This window comes from Pygocentrus nattereri, chromosome 1, assembly GCF_015220715.1.
Source record: "Pygocentrus nattereri isolate fPygNat1 chromosome 1, fPygNat1.pri, whole genome shotgun sequence".
Taxonomy (NCBI): domain Eukaryota; kingdom Metazoa; phylum Chordata; class Actinopteri; order Characiformes; family Serrasalmidae; genus Pygocentrus; species Pygocentrus nattereri.
In genome coordinates this window covers 28,303,713-28,327,403 of record NC_051211.1, presented here as the reverse complement: position 1 = coordinate 28,327,403, position 23,691 = coordinate 28,303,713, and the positions used below count along the sequence as shown (strand labels likewise).

At 38.8% G+C, this 23,691-nt stretch overlaps 1 protein-coding gene across 5 annotated transcripts; it reads right to left on the bottom strand.

Moving 5' to 3' along the window:
- Positions 1-100: 100 nt before the first annotated feature.
- c1h12orf56 (chromosome 1 C12orf56 homolog) lies at positions 101-19,127 on the bottom strand. Of its 5 annotated transcripts, none has more exons than XR_001858417.2 (14): positions 18,665-19,127; positions 16,237-16,411; positions 14,679-14,757; positions 10,881-11,205; positions 9,175-9,263; positions 8,838-8,982; positions 6,708-6,796; positions 5,955-6,044; positions 5,762-5,867; positions 3,183-3,251; positions 2,998-3,075; positions 2,662-2,840; positions 1,489-2,266; positions 1,143-1,259 (listed from the first exon to the last, which is right to left on the bottom strand). XR_001858417.2 is itself a non-coding variant. In XM_017710687.1 (13 exons), exons 1-13 carry the CDS (start codon positions 18,914-18,916, stop codon positions 1,145-1,147), a joined length of 1,791 nt encoding a protein of 596 aa, XP_017566176.1. In that variant the 5' UTR covers positions 18,917-19,127; the 3' UTR covers positions 101-1,144. The 5 variants fall into 5 exon arrangements, 3 of the variants coding, with proteins under 3 accessions (XP_017566176.1, XP_017566177.1, XP_037389834.1); XR_001858418.2 differs by having other exon boundaries at positions 1,489-2,251; XM_017710687.1 differs by lacking the exon at positions 1,489-2,266 and having other exon boundaries at positions 101-1,259.
- Positions 19,128-23,691: the final 4,564 nt, after the last annotated feature.

Here is a 23,691-nt window from a genome sequence, read left to right as displayed (position 1 = left end):
TAGTGTGAATGTTTTTTTTGTTTTTGGTAAATGTTTTTATTAGACATTTTGGCAAATTAAATACTTCTAAATGACAAAACATTATAAATAACAACTGGAGAAAAGTATAATTAATTTAATAATTAAAAGGCACAAACACACACACACACACTTTGCCATCAAATGTGGAACCAGCATTCAATCCAAAAACACATGCTGCAATTATTTATACGGGCAAACCAGATTTATTTTGTAAACTATGGGCTCTATACTTGGACCATTCAAGGTTTCTGTTGTAAGAAAATAAATATGGTTTGCCTTTCAGGGCTGAACAGAAAGCCTCAAACAGGATAAAATGGGTTATAGATTGCTGCCCTGCAGGCCCAACAAAAAAAAATTAAACCAATTCTCTAGGTAATATACAGAGTTAGACAGAACAAATAAAGAGTATAGCAACAGGCAACCTTGCTTACAACAATAATAAATGAAACCGCATTATTTAAAACTTTCTTGAACCAACAGATTGACAGACAGACGCCATTAGGAAGAACATCAGTAGACAAAAAATGTAAGATGTACTTATTCTAAAGCTGTAATTTAAGTGCAATTAAACAATAATTACGCTATCAGGTAATATATAGCTTCTCAGTTTGCATAGCAAGTGAAAGAAAAACTTGTAAAATTGCTACAGCTTACTAGATAATGCCTTTTTGGTGTAATGTACTTAATTCAGAGTGAATTCTTCACTTCTTGGATGTCATTGCATTGTCAAAGAAAGGCATTCTGTAGAGCAACCTTCCATTATGCAAGCCACACTACGACCCAAAAGCAAGTGTTGGTGAAATGGATATCTTTAAAGGAATACAGTTCCGGAGAACAATTTATAATAAATGTGTTCATAAAAGCACAGATTATGCTCTCTATGTGTGTGTGTGTTTGAGCGAGAGAGAAGGCTGTAAACAAGGGGGCAAACTCCAATCCTGGATGGTCCAGCACAGTTTTGTGTTTCCCCTACATAAACACACCTACTAAACCCGGGAATTAACAGACAAGTTGAATCAAGCATGTTTAAGTAGGTAAAGCACCAAACTGTGCCTGAGTTGTGCTCCCCTGATGTAAACCATGCAAGATCAGTGGTGAAAGCAATCAGCAACAGGAGACATGTTTAGGGCCTGTGAAGCATCAGGCTGAGCAGCTGGGAGATGAGGTGCCGTGCTGGCAAACTGATAGGATAATGAGGGGGTAACTTGTCCTCCAGCCCTGATATTTTCACATAATACCTAAAAAAAAAAAAAGGGTTGGTAGAGGTTGTCCATACCAATCAATAACTACAGCAAAACAGCCAAACAAATATGTGATTGACATCATAAAACATCAACATTATTAATCAGTAGATAACTGATAGGTATTGTATGCCTAATTTATGAACATGATCAAGGGACACGATACCATGTATCTGAAGCTTGTGTGGGAGGTTCAGAGGTATCAACTGGATATAATTGGGCTCACCTTCACCCAGAGCTGGTTCTGGAACCAAACTCCTTGATAGGGTTGGTGTTCCCTCTCCTACTCTGGAGTTGCACATAGTGAGAGATGCCGGATGGGTCAAAGGTCAATTATCCATTTTGTTGTCATTTCACTTGACTTGGGAACATATATTGTGGATACTGGGGTGAAGAGAGTGGAGAATGTGTGGCAATTACCAGGGTATCTCACTGCTCAGCCTCTCTGGGAAAGTTTATGCCAAGGTGCTGGAAAGAAGACTGACCAATAGTTCAACATCAAAGTGGGGAGGAACAATGCGCATTCCGTCCAGGCCATGGAACAATTGACCGGTCTCTGTACTCCCAGAGTGAGAGTTGTGCTCGTATACTTGGCATTAAGTCAAGCTCGTTGAATGTGAGTGTTGGATTCAACCAAGGGTGTGCCTGGTCTCCACTCCTGTTCATGATATTCATTAAATGACCGCAAGAATGAGAGTGCAGATACAAGCAGCGGAAATGAACTTTCTTCGCAGGTTGGTGGGTTACACTTTACTCAATAGGGTGAGGAGCTTGGTCATCTGAGAGGAGCTCATAGAGCCACAACTCCTCCACATTGAGAGAAGCCAGTTGTGGTGGTTCCCATGGATGCGGTTTATTAGGTACGGCCTACTGTGACAAGACCCCAAGGATGTCCCAGGACCTGCTGGAGGGATCAGATTTCCAAGTTGTCCTGGGAGTGGCTTGGGGTCCCTCAGAATGAGCTGGGGGAAGTTGCGGGGGATAATCATCTGGAATTACCAGAACTGGATGAAGTGGTTTAAGATGATAAATGAATGAATGAATGAATGAATATTTGCTCAATTTTGTATTCAAACAGTATTGTGATACCTAAAGAAAACAAAAGTTGTGTTTGTGTATAATATGTACAAATATTCATTTATAATTAAATAATAAAAAATAAGATATCATTGTGTTCCTTAGCAGTTGTTCTCGGTTCATTCATTTGCTGATATGTTTTGGAACAAAACAGCTCAGAAATTATAACAATAATAATCAATCAATCTATGAATATTGTTATCATTTTATCACCCCAATCTAACTGTTGGATTTGCTAGAAAGGCATGAGCCATGTTTTACTTCAGACTTTATTTGCTCAAGATAGCTGGTTTACTTGAGCAGGCAAGCTGCAGTCGCTTACCTAAACTCCTCTTGGAATTCCGATGTGATGTGGGTGCTCAGGTAAGTGCTGTAGTGCAGGCAGGCCAGCAGTACATGGCACCGCTGGTACAAGAGGACCGCCTGAGACGGGTTAAGAGGAGACTTTGAATCTGACAGCACCAGAACTACCTGCTTAGCCTGGTAACCCATAAAGTGTGGCTAAACACAGACAAATCAAAAGATAGTGTTTTAGTTGTGCTAGTAAATAGAGAAGATGAAGAGCAATAGGATAAAAGAAAAATGCATGTAAAGAACTTGGAGAAATGAAGAAACTTTATTAGGTTAAAAATGAAAATGAGAAGTATGCAAGACTTACTAAGAAAGGGTGTGATTTAAGGGTTCTAAAAACCCAGCTCACAGTCAGGAAGTGTCCTGGGTGTGGGGTGCGACTTGCCTTTGAATAAAAAGTCAGAAAGTCTGTAAGCCCATAGTTGGGGGGAAAGACTGGAGTGGTGTTATATGTACAGAAATAGAAGTTGGAATGTAAAGAAAAATACTTACATCCAGACAGAACATTACCACCTCAAATAGCAAAACAGACGCAGCATCCAGATACTCTGCTTGTAAAGCCTGTAACAGCAACACAAACATTCTGCAGACTCTCTATTTGAAACCCTTATAAGTCAAAGTCAAAGACCACGCTTAAAGTAATGGTTGGGTAAAAAAATGGTTTTAGTGCTTGAGCTTTGGGGAAAAAGTTGCTAACAAACCTTTGATGTCAATAGACATCCAAAACTTCTCTCAAACCACACAACCCACATCCAAGGCTTTATTAAGGTCATGCAGACATATTGATTTAATTATAACACAGTATGACTTACTGTGAATTATAAAAACTGACAAAACTTCACTGTGTAGTTAAACGCAGAGGGGCACACATACACTTAGTAATAGGTGAGGTTGGGTAGTAATGGGAAACATATAAAGGCATTACGTAATAAAAAAAATGTGACAATAAAAAAAATTTAGTAATTAGATTACAGGTACATTGTAAAAACAGTGATTATGAGCAGGATTACAATTAAACTACAATTATATGCAAACTCATCTTTTTTTCACAGAAAGTCGCTGTTTTAATGATAAATGAGTCGTGTAGATTTTATTTGGGGAAAAGTGGAAGCGAGTTTGGCTAGAGATCAAACTTTTGAAAACCTTAACCTGACATATTTTAACTGACTGAAAATGTGTAAAGAAAGCAAATAAAGTCTTGTGAGTGGCAAAGTTAGGTTCGTTTTCACTTGTATGAATTCTGTCTTCAATAGTTTTCGAATGATGTATGCAAATTGTAAATATGTGTAAATGATCATTTGTAACCAAGATGATCAGCTCTCCCTTTATGGCTATTTTATTGCCTCTTTAAACTCATTTCTGTGGACTTAAGCAGCTGAGAGCTAACAAGTGAGCTTCTAAAAATTATGAACCTCAAAGTTAGTGAGCCAGTACAGCCTTTTTACAGATAGAACACACAGGATGGCCAGTCAGAGTTTTTAGAATGGCCTCTATTTATGATTAATGTTGATTAGGTGTCTCAAAAGAAGATTTGCACCAGATTGATCTTTTGACTTTGGCATGAAAACAAAAAAACAGATTGTACATCCATCCATTTTCTAAGCCGCTTCTCCGTCAGGGTCGCGGGGCAGATTGTACATAAATAAGTCAAATAAGGAAAAGTCTCAAGACAGCAATACACACACACACACACACACATTTTTTAAGCTGCTTCTCTCTCACGGTCCCTGGGACAGCAGTATAGTTTTTAACTATTTTGCGTTTGATCCAATATACTGAATTATTCTACATCAGTTAGTTTTTCCCCTGTGCTTTAGTCTCAGAGCTTTTAGTCACAAAATATTCTGTTAAAAATCAATATTTTTTTTCCTGGGGAGTAAAGCTTGATTTTTTAACTTCAAGGTTTGAGTATACCTGTGTATTAAATCAAACAAATTGAACTGTTGATCTGTCATCTTCAGCTGTTTTGCTTATTGTGAGATTAGTGATTGTTTCTGTGTGGCACATTCTATCATTACATCTCATAAAATAGTGTGATTTTTGTGTTTGATGTGTTACATTAAATTCCTGTTAAAAAGTCTGGGCGAAATTATTTTTGAACAAGCAATCCAAAAGTAATTAAACAAAAGGAATTAATTAATTACATTTCTTGATCATAGTAATCCTTTGGATTAGGTTACAGTTACATTTTTAAGAGTTAATCAGTAATCTGTAATGAAATACATTTTTAAAGTAACTCTCCCAATCCTGGTAACAAGCTACAGCGACAGTACTCAACACCGCATGCAAATTTCTACAGCATAAATATTTAATCAGAGAACTTCACCACAGAAAATAAAAGAACCAACCAATAAGCCTCTACTTTAAATCATGTGTATTCCTGCTTTGTTGAAATCTAAACTTAAAACCACACAGGCCTTTGTGGATAAGACTGGATACTCCTGTGGTATTGGATCAGTGCCATCTCTAGTGTCAGCCCAACCAAAGTCTTTTTTTAAGTAATAAAGCCTACATGACTCCTCTTATGGATGATGTGATACTCTTGATAAGTGATACTCTTAACAGTATGTTATATTTTAATGGATAACCCAATATTTAAACTTTCTCAGTATAATACAAGAACACTTATTTTCAAAACATGGAGTTGTAAAGTTAGGTCTACTGTTCTTCAAAGCTGTTCTTCAAAACATGACTGTTGACTGTCAACTAATTTCAGTCTCAAACTGTAGAGCAGCTTAAAGATACCACAGTTAGTTTTCCGTTTAAATAATTCCTTGGGGCTTCAAGTGTAGAATGACATTTTTTTAAATAATGGGACCCTGGCTTTAAACTAACTGAAATTGGGCGATCAATTTTGTGATAAAAATACAAAAATGTTCTTCTAAGTTTATAATTATCTTGTCCAATAAAACTTAACATGTCACAATATATGTAAAATTTGCTTGTGTTTGAGAGACAATATTAAATCTAGTGATTACATGAGGTCCATTTGAACATAAGTTAATGTGTGATATCTAATAAAAGTTTTCATAAAGCCAAAACAGGACTAAAGGTAAAGTGACCAGTTTTACCTCTGTGTATGATGGAGTTTGGCTACTGGGCAGTTGTGCAGTGCGTGACGGCCGCAGCTCTGGATCACACACCAAAGCTAAGAGCATGGCTGCTGTGACACCTCCCCTGGAACACATTAAGGCCTTAGTTAAATCTATGAAGTTTCTTTTCCCAAAGTAACAGGGTCCAATGATAACATCTAGGGTTACTCACTGCTTGGATGTCAGCATGCTAAGGCGAGCAGGTTCAAGCTCCGTCTCACGGAACATCACACTCAATGTCTGAACCACTAACGTGCTAAGCCTGGAGGGAGTGAAACAAAACTGTAGTGCTCTAGTAACACTTTTAGCACTATAACATTGGCTTTGTCCCCTTCAGGTTTTCAAAATAAAAAATGTGCGCATGTCCACAATGGGCAGAGTAAAAGGGATTATCATATGGAATTGAAGTTTTCTGTGTGCTACCATGTTTTTCAATCACTGTCTAAAAGCAGTCCACTAACGTCATTGTTGGTTGCACAGCAATACTTTCATTCAGACTGGAACTCAGATACTAAGGGCTTACTGATGATTTGTTTATTCAGAGTAACATTATAAGGCTACTGAAATGTGAATGGCAGTTTCTAGCATAAGCAAAAGAGATTTTAGATAGATTGTGTTCTTTACACATAGAAATAAATGCAAATTCAGCAGGACATGGGTGTATTAAACATAATGAAGGCCATGGAATTTCACTATGTGCTGTTACATAGAGTTTCCATTTGAGGTCACAGTTGAGTCACAAGTTATTAAACCCTATCTAAATCAGCCTTCTGAGTAAACTTGTCAGAAAATTAAAAAAAAAAAAACAACTCACAGTGCAGTCTTAAGCTCATTGCAAAAGAGTAAAGAAGCTTACATACTTAGTTCTTACAAAGAAGAATGAATGGTCTGTGTTTATTTTTGTTTAACGGGTAGATGAACTTACAGTAGTCTGTCTATGGTGTTTAGTCCTTCCTGAGAGAGCTGCGAGTTCTCTTCCAATGTCTTCACCAGGAACGGATACAGCTCAGGGCACTGACAAACAAACAAGCAGAACTCATGTATAATGAACATACACAAATCTGCAAAGTTTATGTTAGAGCAAACACAGGGGGCCCAAATTAGAAATACCGTCTTCTAAATATCCTGTAAGTGTTTCCCAACCCTGGTTTCAACCCCTGCAAATTTCTTGGTTTTCCCTAATGTAACATGCTTGTATTTCAAGAGCAGGATTGGGAACCACTGTACAGTGAGCCCTCGGAAAAGCTGTTTAAACTGTGGAAGCAATGCAGGACTATTATTTCATTGGTAAGCCTGGGATGGAAACAAAAGGGTTAAAATCTTGAAACACCTGATCAGACGTGGTATCTAAGCCAGTCATGTTAAACTAAGATTAGCGTTTACCCTCATCTAACGTTCTGAATTCAGTTTATGAAGGCCTCGCTAATTAGTTGATGAGCTGAACCGGGTGTGTTTAATGAGACTGTGGGCTGAAGTCTGCAGTGTTTTGGCCTGACACACGTGATCTAAGCAGTAAGCAAGCTGTCCTATTGATCAGGCCTTCAGGAGTCGAACAGAAAGTTTTACACATTAAACTACCAACATCATACAGAAGTAATAGAGGAATCAGATTTATTGTGTTGACACACATGAAGGTTGTGACTGTGCCGGAAGGGGGTAAGAGCTGTTTTCTTTGTATATTTCTTTTTCTCCTGTTTATCATTTAAGTTAGGGAGTTGGGTTTGGTTTGTTATGTTGGCCTGGCTTACCCCTGTAGAGATGGCTTGTTTGTTTGTAAATAGTTGTAAATAATTGTAAACACACATTGAACTGAGCAATACCTTGTGTGGTTTCTCATACACCCCACTGGCCTTATATACTTAGGAAGACATTTGGGGGCTCTTCCTATGCCTTTTTGTGTGAGGAGTGTCTCCTAAAGTCCACAGTATTCAAGTACACCATCTCCTAAAGTCCACAATATTCTGCAGATTGTGATCAGCTATGGACAACCACTGCAGTTCTGTGCCAGTGTTCTTTAGTGAAGGATTATTCTGCATCAGAACGCTCAACTTGTCATCAGTGGACATTACTGTGATGTATTCAATTAAACTCACCCAAGACACGTGCTTTCCCTGGTCTGTCTCTGCTCTTTTCTGTGTGTGCCCCAGTCTAGTCTGTCACCTTTCCCTAGCCATGTGCTTTTGTTGTTCTTTTGGGGTCTGTTTCCTCCTCTGTCTTGCCATTTTACCCATCGCACCTGTGTGCGTTTCTCAGTGTATTTATTCTTGTTTTGCTCAGCTGGTTTGTCTTGTATTGCCTATGTGACTTTGTACTTCTGATTTACATTTGTTCTTGTCAGTTTCTGGTTCTATGTTTTATTCCTGTTGTTTGGTTTCCTTTGATTCATCCTCATCATTATGATTAATACAAAGGATATGTTACTTGAAGCTTTTAAAAACAGTGCACATTAATGACACCTGGTGGTTAGAAACATGAACAGCAGCTATATCTTCTATGCTAAATCTACTACACTGTCAATATGCGAACTTCATATTTACAAGCTGAAGTACGGTATCAGCATTTGGCATTGGCTTAAAACCTTGAAAACTTTTGCTGCTTTGTTTCTGTTGAATCAGTTTCCAAAGCATTCAAGTGGTTGTGTGCCAATGTCATTCGTCACATATGTTTTTAGAACAGGAACCAAGCATCAATAGTGCTTTAAAACAAAGGGGATTGATTTTTGACAGATGCTTCAAAGCTTCAAGTAACAAGGGTAACTTCACTAATCTCTGGTCTATTCACCTCAGCTACTCGGTTCTTGGCCTCTTGGTCAAATTTGATGGTAATAAAAACTTAATTAAATTAAAACTTGTTACAGACACCAGCATACTCTGCATTTTGAAAACGATTTTTGTGTGTGTGACGTGCACTGTGGTGGGCAGACTCATTTTCATAATGTTGAAATCTGCTGAAGTTGCAAGTAGACATATGCTGTCACAGTTCGCCACTACCACTACACTGAGCGTGTGGCATGCACACACAAGAGAACATACCCACGCTGAGTTTGACAACTTACCCTCCAAAAAAACTTTTTGATGGAAGGGTTTCGGTGAGCGGCAGTGAAGAGCTCCTGTAGCAGCAGGTAGAGACTCTCTAGGCTAATCTTTTCCTGTAACAGCTCCCCAATCAGCTGGCTAAACAGGTGAGATGTCCGCTCCCCACTGTTAACGATCACAGGTACAAACAGATTTGCAATTTATCATGCAAAGTTCACAATGAACTGCAAGTAGGCTTTAGCATTTGTTCCAGCTGTGGTTGGAAGAGGCTAAGAGCAGAAAAATGTAATCCTACCAGATGTGTGGATGTGAGCTTTGGAACTCTTAATACGACAGAGAGTAAGAATGGTACTGCACCTGCTTTTATGCTGCGTCTGTTTCTTGGGCGAGGGGCTTGACACACTGCATGTCTTCATGTACACAGAGTCCAGCGTCAGTGTGGATCTCTACAGTAATATACAGAAAGACTTAGATTAAATCACTGGTGTTGATTTTAACATGTTTTTTATTTTTAAAGTTAAAAAAGTAAACATGATCTTTGTGAAAGCATTTTTCCGCAAATCTTAAAGCACTGTTACCTCATATGGCCAACATTTTACAATATTGTAGGAAACTATTCAGAAACTAAGCACAGATGAAGGAATAGTGCTGCATTAACACTTAAGTAATTACTATTAATGACCAAGGAGCACTAGTTAATTACTTAGTAGGTAACAGTAAACTCATGATCAGGGTTGTTCACTGTTAACAACTACTGAGTCTTACATTTCTCTTAGAGAAACTGTGTTGCTGTAGTGTCTTAATATAACTACCCATAAATTACTGATCAATTCAACAGTTGCTCAGGAGCGGAGTCTTACAAGGCTCATGGGAAACTACTGATGTACTGTATTCCGACACATCTAAAAGTATTGAGATACACTACACAGTGTGCATTGTCTACAATATAATGGATTATATCATCTTTTATTATTTTCAGAAACAAGTATCCTCAGAGGAGGTGGGAGACACCACACTGCACTGACTGGTGTTCCTAATTTATTTGTTTTGATCAGCAACCTATGAAGGTTAATGTACATCTTCGTATTTGGGAGTGTGAATCAATTTGCACATCAGCCTACTAATAGGACAACTGCAAAACTACTACACTATAGCACTCCTTGGTAGTTAATAGTAGTTACTCAAGTGTTGATGCAGCTCTATCTTTTCATACCTGCTTAGTTCCTGAATAGTTACTTGCTAACTACAAAACAGTAATGTAAAATGTTAGCCCTTTTTATGTGATTAACTTAAAAAAACTGCAAAAAATACATAGTAATTGCAGTACATGCAAACATTTGGACACCATACTCAGTCAGTACTTTACTTTTTACTCACGGCATCAAATTTCCTCCAGGAAATTGCTGAGATTTATTGGAATCCATTCTTGTGGATTGTTGTGCCACTGGCTGCCACACATTTTGAATAGTAGAAATGGTGAGCTAGTAGCACTTTGATACCTTTTTATTGTCTTCCCCTGGCTTTGTAGGCATCAGTTATCTTCATTTTCAGATCCTCAGCCAGCAGGTTGTAACTGTTTGCTGCTGAGGTTCTTTTCACTTCAGAAATCAGTAAGATATGCAATGTGGCCAAGGGTGCCCACATTTACATTCACTGTAGTTGCATATGTCTCGTATCTTTTTAAACATGTTCTAACCAAAAATAGGTTTTGAGTAGCCTTGAATTCCAGGTGTTTGATCAACCGATACAATCACTGTGAGCAGAGCCCTCCTTCTTGTGAGAAGACGTGATTTCTTCTATAGCAAATCACAGTTACATAAGGTCATGGTAACTAACTCTCAAAAGACTGTTCAGCTGGATCAGCTGTAAGACTTGAGTTACTGAGACTGATACTGATACTGAGACCACAGTTTGGGTAGAAGGATTAGATCCTGGGCAGCCACATCTAATTACTACATTGAAGTCCAGCTACTGAAGATCAAAGCCTTTCTGGTTTAAACACATGGCAATTGTTATTTCAAAAGCTGCTAAATTACTTTTTGTAGACAAAAACAATTGCTTACCATGATATAGCTGTTCCAGGAGCTCTGCAATTGGAGATATATTCGTGAAGTGAGTGACACAGCATACAAATGAAGCTCTGCCTCTTTCTTCTCCTCCTCCTCTTTCAAATCCTCCTGTGTCTTCATTTGCCTGCCCAGGACAGAACTCCTACAGCTGGCAGTAAGGGGCCATAGCTGTGTTGCAGTGACCCCTGATAGTGGATTTATGTCAGGGCTGATCTGGGGCTGTACTAAGGCCTGAGGTAGGGCCAGGCGCAAGTTGGATGGGTAAGCAGGACAGGATGCGGAACGGCTCTTTCTAATGCCCTTGCCACAGTCATCACCCCTGAAACACATAGTTTTTCATGCAGCTATTGACACTGTAAATGACTTCAAATAGTGGCCATCTTAAAGCACTTTGAAAATCATGCATAAGCATTCATGGCCAAAGTGAGGTGCTTGTAAAATACACCCTGTAAGGATGATTCTCATCATTGCACTGTACCTTGCACAGGTCTACTCTCTCCCCTTCAATTTCCTCCTCTTTAAATTTTCTACTAAGACTCAGGATGAAGAAGAAATTCTTCCATGTGCATTAAATAGCTTTTAAGATCCAGTATAAAAAATGTCCAAATACTCTTATTTTTAGATCTATATTTTTCATTGACATTAAAGAAAACACTATGGTAATGGTGCAGATATTCTACATGAATGCAGTATAGACTTTCAATTAATAATTAAATCAATATTCAAATAACACAATTTTCTCATTACCCCAAATGTAGTTAGACATTTTGGCGTCTTAAGTTTGCTTAGTTTTCCCGTGGAACTGTGAGGCCAATGTACCTAACAAATAATGGAAGCTGATAACTACCAACAAGCATGATATTTTACTTGCTTGAAGTGAAGAATAACATGACATACTGTTATCTATAAAAAATGAATATGATTACAGACAGTCAAGCTTCAATATGATTGCTACTACTTTCTTCAGCTATAAAGCATATGTCAGTTTTAAAGATATCAGTATGTCATACAATGACAGAAACCGCATAAGCAAGTCTATTTGAGATTACTTAACTACACACAGCTTGAGGCAACTCTGTTGTGAATTAGGAACACAGCTTACATACTGCTAATTGGTATAAACTTCCATTACTTATTAGCAACATTAAACTCATAGCTGAAGTGTAAAATTAGCGCAAATCTTAGACATCGCTCCTTGGCTGTGACTATATTTGCGGTATGACACTGTGTAAATTTGATATGTTGCTGAAATGTTGCTTTACACACTAGAAGACCTTGCAAAAGGCACCAATTTTGCTTCCTTCTGTATGAGATATCACACCCCCTTGCTTCTTGGGTTTTTTATGTCCCTGAGGAGGGTCGCAAGCTCTACCAAACACTTGTAAAACTGGAGCTAATGACCTCCCTTGGGTGGAATGTGAGAGAAGATTTCTGAGCCAAACTGCTAACTGTACTCATGTACATGTGGCATCTGCAACTCCCTGGGTGCTCTTTTCTATAAACACAAAAGCACAGAGGAACTCACGCAGACAAGAACTATCGAGGCAAGCAAAGCTTTTTAGTTGGACATGTATTGTTGAGGGTTTTCTGCGTCACTTTGCACCATAGCAACAATGCTTTCAGACTTACCCACCTCTGTCAACACAGTCTGTGGTATTTTTTTGCGCCAAATGACCACCACTGAACTAGACTCCAACCAACGTATGATTGTAACTATGTAACAAAAAATGTCAAACCCAAAACAGTGAGAGGAGCATTTATTTCAAAATATTTGTATAATTATATTGTTAAGACGCATAACAAAGTCATTCAGAGTTGTGTGATGTAAAATGATGCATTGTAGAGAAACTGGGCCTCTACTACACAATTTTTAGTTGATGTTTAACCTACCTGATTAGAGGCCTTTAGATATTTCTATTTCTATTTAGATGCCCGATTTTATATACTCAAAACAACAAGCATTTAAAATATGATCATTAATCACTAAACTGTTTTACCATAGAATACATATGTAGGTTCACTGGTGAAATAGCTATATTTGCATTGCAACCCTTGGGTTCTATCACTTCCTCCATAAAGAATATGGAGGTCCCCACCCCCTTCCCATCTCTCATTTTGCTAGGGCCTTCTGAAGGCAATTCAGTTGAACTCCAGGCAGTAATATCCTTTCATATTATTATTACCACCCAAAGTCATGACATACTAAATATACACTTTCTCTAATTATCCCCTAGAGCATCCTATCCTATGCTCTTTTCTTTTTCATCTGCCATGTTTCTTTGATCCACAGGCATGCTTCGTTTCTCTGTCACCAGGCCGACATTTGCTCCCTCCTACTGATGTCTGTCCCAGAAGGGATCAGAGTTACGCATTTAGAGGAGATGCCAGCCACACAAGTCACGGAAAACAGTTAATCCGCCATTAAGCACTTCAGTGTCTTTTAACTAGTGTCCAGGGACAGCAAGGAGGGTTAATGTAAGCCTCAGATCAGTTAAAGAACATCTAAAGCAAGTACTGGTTTTTTGTCTGCAGTCCACAGATGTCCACAACCAGACTGAAACAGATTGTGATTATCATGGTATTAATGTGGTACTTGTTTTGCTGTGATGACAATTATAACAACCATGACACCATGACTGTGCAAATGTGGAGCTTTTCAGATATGGATAACCTTCTGACTTCACTCATCATTAAACAATAAAGTCTCTATGTAGCTGTTGTTTACATAGAACATTACTTAGAACAACTTCTGACATCAACAGTGTAATTTGCAAGCAGCAACAGCAAACCAGTTTGTTGTATTAGCAGAAGTCAACAAAAAGTGTTTGTGCTAAGTTGACTGTGGTGACACGTCCAAGTTGCCAAGGATATTAAATAATGTGTCAGTTCATTCAGATAAATATGGCCAGCATCAGCAACTGTCTTAATCTCTTGCTCACCCTATCACTAATCTAAGTGCTAAAAATGCTCATTCAGTCCACGTCGCTAAGTAAGTTGCAGCAGATTGATAACACACATTGTTGCAAAACAGAGCCAGTTCACGCATTGTACACGCTGCCCTCAGTAAAAAGCTGTAGAGTGAAGACAACCAATCAAAGTTCATAAGAACAACAGAACAGTGCTACAGCTTCTGCAGAGGGGACAAGGTTATTAACTGACAAACACTGTGAAATAGGGCCCTACCAATGTTTTGGATGGCTGATAATATCAGTCAATATTGAGGTTCAGTTAAAATCTCCTTAAATGTACCAGGCTGTTTTGCTACTGTGCAGCTTTGTTTTCAGCATATGGACGGGGAGTGAATGCTATGTCATGAAGCTTTAATAATGTTTACATACACAACAAACTCAAACATTTCATAAAGGTACACCATGTTATATTTAAAACATGTTCTATAAAGAACTGATGAACAATACGAATAATATAATAATAAAGTTACCTAACAAAAGTTAGAAATAAGTTATATGAACAGAAACTGACTAAACTATAAATTCTGGTAAGCTTTAGTCATTCCCACATAACACTTTAAGAAGTTTTCTGCTGTTTGAGTTGAAGAAATATGACAATTGAGACCTGACAATCATATTTCACAGTTCAGAGTTAACAACTGACAACCCTGCCTAACAACTTGTTACAATATTATCAGTTATCAGAATGTTAATGCTTCATTACTGCTATAATAATTGATAATGTATCAATTTTCAGAACCTATTGTTAAACAGAGAGAAGAGTCACAGTATAAAAATAGGAAGACAAGTGAGTATGTTTATTTGTTTGTTTGCTTGTTTGTACCTCTTTGATGACTGGGAAACTCTCCAGCTAGTGTTTTCAGATGGAGCCAAATGTGTGGACAAAAGAACACTGCTTATTCCTGTCAGAGATGGAGATGGGTGTGAAAAACACTTTAAAACATCATTTCCAAACAATGTCTCACTGTTATTACTCTAGGAAGTCATAAGGAACATCAGAGATCAGAATGAACTCATCGTTGCAATCTAGTACTAGTCACAATGCCCCAATTAACTGGACTGAATATTTAGGAGAGCAGATACCGCTAAGAAAGAGCTCCGGTCAATGAGATTATGCTGGCTTTAAAAGCCTGGAATGAGGCAGGTCATCCTTGTGTGTCCCACAGGTACTACATAGACATCCTGGGTGGCTTTACTTTGATCCTGCTTTGGGTAAGTAGGTTTGCTACAGTCTTTGGGAAAGTGAGTGCACTACTTTCTCAATGCAAGTGACCCAGAGGTCTAGAGGGCTATATAGTGCATGAGGTAGTGCTAGCTAATTTCCCAATGGGGTAATGGAATGTGTTGATAAGCTCAAGATATAACTGTAATGAGTCAAGCCCTTTGATAAGACGATTAAATGGGTTTATCACACAGCAACAGAAAAAGATTGGGATTTGGATTTGAATTTTATTCATTTTTTGCACAACTTTTTTACAACTAAATAAGCATATACAGTGCTGTGCAAAAGCCTTTTATATTATATTAAATATTATATTTTATATTATATAAAATTACAATGAAGGCGATTTATCTGGACTGTAAGCATTTATCTGTAAAAAAAGCCTAAACATTAGAATAAGAAAGTAAATGTACAAGTAAACAATACTTTGTGATTTGATGGGTGTGTGTTAGCTAAACCATCCAATATTTGCTTCAGCTAATCAGTCCTTCATTAAATTAAATCAAATCAGGTATGCTTCTGATAGAGTTTAAAAAATAGTTGCAATGACTGGAGGATAGCGAGTGGTCAGGAACCTAACTTTTGTTTTTTTCTAAATGTATTTAACAAAATGTATAGTAACTTTTCTAAAACTTCAAACTCTTGTAACTTTTTTTATTGCATTTATGTTTATTTGTATTAGTTTTAATGTTATATAAAGTTGTTACTGGCAAAAACAAATGTAAAGCTGAGATAAATAGAATTAAGATACTGTATCTTCAATAAGATTCAAGTGATATATTAGTTGACCAAGAATAGGAAACAATATCTGTTCCGCAAATGTATTGGTCTCAGTGAAAAAACTATTGATATAGCGTTGATCAATGCATAGGTGCTTGTTTTATATTGTAACAAACAGATATATCTGATGTGACGTAGACCATTCACTGAGAATTTAAAGGTTTCAGTACAGCAGTATAGTCTTTGTAACACAAATGTGTTGATTTTCCTGTTCAAACACACCTGATTCAACCCATCAGGGGCCCCTAGGCTACACTTTAAATGGGCCCCCCAACACGCAAACATCCTATCAATCTACTAACAGACAGGCAAGAGTAGATGATACAGATGAGTTTATAAAAAGAAAACATCTGCAATCTGTTAATGAGTGCTGTCTTACCTTCCATTGAGGAACTGACTCCATAGTTGAACTGCTGAATGGATGAGGCAATAGTTTGAGGCTTCACAGAATTTATGTTTCTTTTCCCAGTATCCTTTGCACTAGTGTGGACAATGCGTATGTGAAGTGACTGGTCTCGTTCTCTGCCTCTGAGAAAGTCTGGGAGATCATTGATCTGTGGGTAAACAGACAGAATCATGCAGATATTTAAGGCAACCCATTTACAGTTCATAAGGCTGTCTATATTTCTTTGATACATCATTGGTAAAGAGGCATCCTACATTTCTCCTCTGGAGTAATATAGAGTGAAGGAAAAAAAAACACAAACACAAAGACCTCTGAAGAAAAAATGCTCACTTTCCAGCTGAAGAATAAACAAACTTCTCCTGATGTTGGTAGCTACACAATTTGGCAAACTGTGATATGACACAAGGATCAATCCCATTTCACCCCTTGCCCCTACCACTTTCTCTGTTTTGCACTTTCATATGCAGGGTTGGGGTGACCCAATTTTTGTTGACATAGAGGGCTGGGGTGAAGTGTTAGGGCTACATGGCCCACAGAGGTTTTCCAGGGGCTCACTCCAAATGGAGTGTTATGAGAAAAAAGATAAACTGGCCCACAAATGTGCTTTCTCTGTTAAAAATTACAATAACCATTGTTTTAGCTTAATTTTATGTCATTTCAATATTTTATGGTTGTTTTCTTCATAATAAGCACAAATAATCATCGCTAATAGCACGCTAATGTCTCAGTAGCTAGCTAGCTAATGTTCCCATTACACCTCAAGTAGTGCGGTAGTTCTGACACCTGAAGCTCCAGAATGTGACTGCTGCACCATTTGAGGCGGAACAGGAAAATCTGAGCAAGAATCTGGCGAATAGCTGACTTCAGCTTCGTATCACCAAAGAATTAGTGGTTGGTGATAATAAATGTCTTACGCTGCTCCTTGAAAGCATATGATTCCCTAAATGTAACTAAAGCCCAGCAACGAGGTTGCTGAACTTTTCCTTTCTCTGCTATCACCGAAGACGTGCCGGGTCGCCTACAGCGCACTGCTAGTAGCCTGATAATGAAGTAATGTCTTTTTTATTTGAGGGTCCCATCTTGCAGGGCAAGATTTCAACCACTACCCCTTATAACTCAGTTCCCGTGGGTTAGGGTGACACTCGAAAACAAGGGGTAAAAAGAAGAAATGGGATTGGGCCAAACTCAGATACTTCTCTTGAGAAACCATGATTTGCACATGCTCATTAGTAAACTCACCAGTGTGTTCATAAGTCATGGTCAAAACTGGGCCTCGGTTAACTTGACACAGTGGTGCACTCGACTTTATCAACAATGATACACCAGAGACACCTGCCAGGACTTTTCTCATCCTTTTCTACTGGATCCTTTAAACTTTATTTACTTTATTTACTTGGAGGAATGAGTTGAGAAAGCATGAGCTTACAAAACATTTCCTAAGCCACTTAATTCAGCTTAACATGAAGCAAGTCCTGCTACTATAATTATCTGTGCAGAAGTTATAAAACACAGGGAACAGTACTGTGGGAGCATAATAAATGAACATGTGAATTACTGAACAAATAAGTGAATGAAAAAGATGCTGATTGATGGATGGCTGGATTTACAGAGGGAAAGATGGTCAGATGAATGGATGATGGATAAACAAACAAATGGACTAATTTATGAATGAGATAATTAATAAATGAAGATGCCATGTCAATTTAAAGGCAATCCACTCCAAATCATCATTTAATAATACGAATGCTAATGCTAAACTTGATTTATAGTGCACTTTACATACATAAAATACAGTGCAAACTGCTTCAGAGAAATAAAATGACTAATTAAAAGAAAACTGAATCATTTCCAACTATACAAATAAATGAAAACACTAATAAAATGGAAACAAATTTTCCATATCATCAGCTAACTAATGGCTAACTATAAAGGAAGTTTGTATTTAAAAAAAAATACAGTGGCAGCAGGTTCCAGGTCATCAGGCAGAGTGTTCCACAGAGTCGACCAGACAGTTATGGCTAAAAGTACTTTCATCCATTTCGGATCTGACTGTGGGCCTGACTGGACGACCTAGATGACCTGAGGGTTTTACTTGGTTCATATTCTTAGGCCTACATATTGAGAAGGTTGGGAATGCACTCGAGGCAAAGCCATTCCAAACTTTGTGTACAAGTAAAAGCACTTTAAACTTTCCTCTGAATGTGACTGGGCCCAATGGAGTGCTCATTGTTTCTTATTCATAGTTTAGGCTTCGGTTTCTTCAGTAAACCGAGAGACAGGCACTAAATTACTTCAATTAATGTAACTTAAACGTTGATAATACTACAGTTTTATAGCAGAGTCGTAAAAAGGTTTAAAAATGAAAACTAGTGTGAGTAACCTTTTGACCCCTGACACTTACCAGCTCTATGTCCAAGATGTGTGTGAAGTGGACAGCCTGCTGCAGGGTGCGTGGCGAGTGTTCGGTCAGATAGATGCACTCATCGCTCAGCACCACGTGCATAAACACTTTGTTAAGTGTCTCCGAGACAACCACGCATGGCTCATAAGCTCGTATCCGCTCGTAGGCATCTCGCTCAAGGCTTCTTTTAAGGAATGTTTCGAGTTTGCTGTTTCGTCTCCACAGAGAGTCGTCCGAGAGAGTACTGGCCATCAGAGGCACGCGGCAGCGGCAGCAGCACCCCTTCACACCTGCCTCTCATCAGCTACTGCCCAACAGCGATATTCTTTATGGCACGCACTTTTCACGTATTAACGTCGTCATAGCAACCAATTCAAATTTTCTTCAAATTCTGGCATCTATATGGCTGGAGAACCATCCTCACCAATACCAGGACACGGATTACGACGCTTTAGTGTTGTCCCACCTGTATTCCAGAAAGCCACGCCTCCTTCGCTGGGACTGGCTTTGAGCCGGAGGTTTGTCAGAATACGGGCTGGGAAAACTCGAGACTCGCTTTGACGAAACGTGTGGTATTCAGTGCAAAGCAGCGATGTGAAAAAAATAAGGAGCTCTGTAGGGACACAGTCCTCTCTCAACATCTGTCTATACAGACATATTAGCTCCAGAAGCTGAAAACTATTCCAGCATTCAATACTTTTATTATAGTCCCAGTATACCCCTCTAACACTCAAAAACCCACAAAAAACAACGAAATAACCAGCCTTAATGATTACAGAACTCATCTCCGTATAATTATGAGAAGCTTTGAAAGACTGGTGATGGGATTCCTCTGATCCACAGCTGTGGACCTTTTGGATATACTGCAAATTGCCTGAAGATTCTGCACGTGTAGATACACTATATTGCCAAGAGTTTTCACTCACCCATCCAAATAATTGAATTCAGGTGTTCCAATCACTTCCATGGCCACAGGTGTATAAAACCAAGCCCCTAGGCCTGCAGACTGCTTCTACAGACATTAGTGAAAGGACGCCACCTGTGCAACAAGTCCAGTCATGAAATTTCCTCGCTACTAAATATTCCACAGTTAACTGTCAGTGGTATTATAATGAAGTGGAGCAACTGAGCCATGACGTGGTTGGCCACATAAAATGACAGAGCGGGGTCAGAGGATGCTGAGGCGTGTAGTGCGCAGAGGTCACCAACTTTCTGCAGAGTCAGTCGCTACAGACCTCCAAACTACATGTGGCCTTCAGATTAGCTCAAGAACAGTGTAGAGAGCGTCATGGAATGGGTTTCCATGGCCGAGCAGCTGCATCTAAGCCTTACATCACCACATGAAATGCAAGGCATTGAATGCAGTGGTGAAAACCACCACCAATGGACTCTAGAGCAGTAGAGACGTGTTCTCTGGAGTGATGAATCACGCTTCTGGCAATCTGATGGACGAAGCTGGGTTTGGTGGTTGCCAGAAGAACAGTAATTATCTGATTACATTGTGCCAAGTCTAAAGTTTGGTGGAGGGGGGATTATGGTGTGGGGTTGTTTTTCAGGAGTTGGGCTTAGTCTCTTAGTTCCAGTGAAAGGAACTCTTAATGCTTCAGCAGACCAAGAGATTTTGGACAATTTCATATTCCCGACTTTGTGGGAACAGTTTGGGGACAGCTCCTTCCTGTTCCAACATGACTGCCCACCAGTGCACAAAGCAAGGTCCATAAAGACATGGATGAGTGAGTTTGGTGTGGAAGAACCTGACTAGCCTGCACAGAGTCCTGACCTCAACCCTATAGAACACCTTTGGGATGAATTAGAGCAGCGACTGCGAGCCAGGCCTTATCATCCAACATCAGGGTCTGACCTCACAAATGCACTTCTGGAAATATGGTCAAAAATTCCCATAAACACATTCCTAACCCTTGTGGAAAGCCTTCGCAGTAAAGTTGAAGCTGTTATAGCTGCAAAGGGTGGGCCGACATAATATTAAACCCTATGGATTAAGAATGAGATGTCACTCAATTTCATATGTGTATGAAGGCAGATGAGCAAATACTTTTGGCAATATATTGTAAGTTGATTTCCTTTTAATAGTAACGCTCTCCAGACACATAGAGTGCTGTGAAAAAATGTTTGCCCTTCACCTGATTTCTTCTAGTTTTCTAATTTGTCACATATAAATGTTTTATATTCTCCAGCTAATTTTAATATAAGATAAAGGCAACACAAGTTAATATAAAATGCAACTTTACATAATGATTCCTTTTCTTGAAGGTAAAGATTTATTCAAAACCTATGTCACCTATGTGATTGAGTGATTAAGTAATTGATTAACATTTACAATAACCTGTGATCAGTCTTTTGCATTGCTGTAAAAGAAATTTTGGCCTACTGTTTTAATCTTCATCGGAGGGTTTTCAAGCATGAAGCCGTTTAAGATCTCACACAACATCTCAATGGGATTCAAGTCAGGCTTTGACTCAACCACTCCAAAACTTTATGTTGTTTCTTTTGAGCCTTTCATAGGTGGACCTGCTTGTGTGCTTCAACTGCAAGTGAGGCCTGCAGTTCTTCAGATGTTCATCTGGGATCTTCTGTTAATTGGTTAATTGGTTAATTTGGTTAATTGGTTAATTTAGTAGCTAAAGGAGCAATTACTTTTTTTCACATAGGGCCAGGTAGGGCTGAACAGCATTTGTCCTGAATGAAATCATCATTAAAACAGCACTTTTTGTTTACTTGGGTTATCTTTGTCTAATGTCTTTGTTGCTCTGACCCCCATCATAAGCAAATGCTTTGAGAAGTTGGTCAGAGACTTCATCTATTGCTCACTACCTGCCACTTCGGACCCACTGCAGTTTGCCTGCAGACAGAACAGATCCACTGATGATGCAATAGCCCTGACTCTACACACTGCCCTCTTCCATCTGGAAAAAAGAACACGTATGTGAGAATGCTGTTTGTGGACCATAGCTCAGCATTCAACAACATTGTGCCCTTAAGGTTCGACATCAAGCTTCGGGATCTGGATCTGAACAGTTCCCTGCGCAGCTGGATACTGAACTTCTTGACAGGCCAATGTCAGGAGGTAAGAATGGATGACATGACCTCCTCCTCACTGACCATTAACACCGGAGCTCATCAGGGCTGTGTGCTCAGCCCTCTCTTGTATTCACCCCCACAACTAGCTCAGCCAGACACAGCTCCAATGACATCATTAAATTTGCAGATGGCAGCACCACGACTGTGGGCCTGATCTCCAATGACAACGAGGAGGCTTACTGAGAGAACTCCAGCAGCACTGCTGTGTCTGATCTACTCTACCTGCTTTGTGATTGTCCATGGGGGTCCTGACCACTGAAGAACAGGGTAAAAGGGGGCTAACAAAGTATGTAGAGAAACAGATGGACTACAGTCTGTAACTGTAGAACTACAAAGAGGAACAAAGAGGAGAAACAAGGAGGTGGTCATAATGATATGCATATATATATATATATATATATATATATATATATATATATATATATATATATTATCCCTACGTACCCTGAATCTCATTTATCTACCTCAGACTCACATATTGCATATATGAAAATGTGTACAACAGTATATATCAGAGGTCGCTAATAGGTGGACCGCGGTCCGTGTCTGGACCCAGATGCTGTCCTATGCGGACCTGGGTCTATAACCACCGAAAAACTAAGCAGAATCATTTTGGACAATTTCATGCTCCCAACTTTGTGGGAACAGTTTTGTGACAGCCCCTTCCTATTCCAACATGACTGCCCACCAGTGCACAAAGCATGGTCCATAAAGATATGGGTGGGCAAGTTTGGTGTGGAAGAACTTGACTGGCCTGCGCAGAGTCCTGACCTCAACCCAACAGAACACCTTTGGGATGAAGACTGCAAGCCAGGCCTTCTTGTCCAACATCAGTGTCTGACCTCACAAATGTGCTTCTGGAAGAAACGTCAAAAATTCCCATAAACACACTACTAAACCTTGTGGAAAGCCTTCTCAGAGGAGTAGTAGCTGTTATAGCGCAAAGGGTGGGCCAACATCATATTATACCCTATGGACTAAAAATGGGATGTTCACACGTTCATATGCATATAGTTTGTGAGAAATTATCTCAGATTTTTAGACCCACCCTCAACAAATAATAAAAGCAGAGGCCATTCTAAAAATTTGTGCATCATTTGTGTTCTGTCTGCTAAAAGGCCAATGCAGTTTTGGTTTTATGAGATGCATCTACAGTAGGGTAGATTACTGTAACTGAAATTCCCAAAAGGCCATTAAACAGCAGCAGATTATTCAGAATGGAATGAACAAACAAACCACCAGAAGATCTTAGATGTGCCCCAAATATAGCAATTGTTTAAAAACAATTTTCTTTTCATGTACTTATGACTGAGCTCTAAAATTTGCACATTAGTCTTACTGCACTTTAATGAGCTAATTTTAACACAGACTACTTTGCAATCCCCTTTTATGATTTTATTCTGTTTTATGTAGTGTGTACTTTCTTTTAATTATGTTTAAGATTTTTACCTTTATTGTTTTTTTAGTCTTTGTCTGTATGTTGCTTGAGACACTGTTTTACAATGGTTCTGAGATAAGAGTTTAGCCTTCTGCATATTCTTTTAAAATCCAATCATGGTGGAGAGGTATATGCAGGGCACTGCAAGGCAAAATAATACTCAAAGTAAATTTACTTATTACGTATAAAAACTCATGTAATACTAAATGAAATGACTATATTAATGACATCGTAACCCCAGGTTGTTATCTTCATTATTGTAAAGAAGAGTCTAGATAAGTGGTGATGAGTCAAAGTACAACCAGAAAGTGAATTAAGTAGCATTCTGGCGCAGGCACAAAGGCACTTTGGCACATTAGGGATAGTAAACTGGAAGAGTTGTGCCTTCTTGTAGATATAACAGTAACCTGGGTGGAGGGAAAATTATGACACATGGATCTTTTCAGAAAACATTTGAATGATTATTATTATTAGATATTATTAGATAACC

Bases quoted from the DNA above. Each gene is read 5' to 3' on its own strand.
- c1h12orf56 (XM_017710687.1), bottom strand. From the start codon at position 18,916: ATGGCCAGTACTCTCTCGGACGACTCTCTGTGGAGACGAAACAGCAAA. The intron at 11,206-14,678 runs GTACAAACAAGC...TATGTGTTTCAG, and splicing joins GTTTCCCAGTCATCAAAGAG to GGGTGATGACTGTGGCAAGG. The intron at 1,260-2,661 runs GTAAGCGACTGC...TTTTTTTTTTAG, and splicing joins GAATTCCAAGAGGAGTTTAG to GTATTATGTGAAAATATCAG.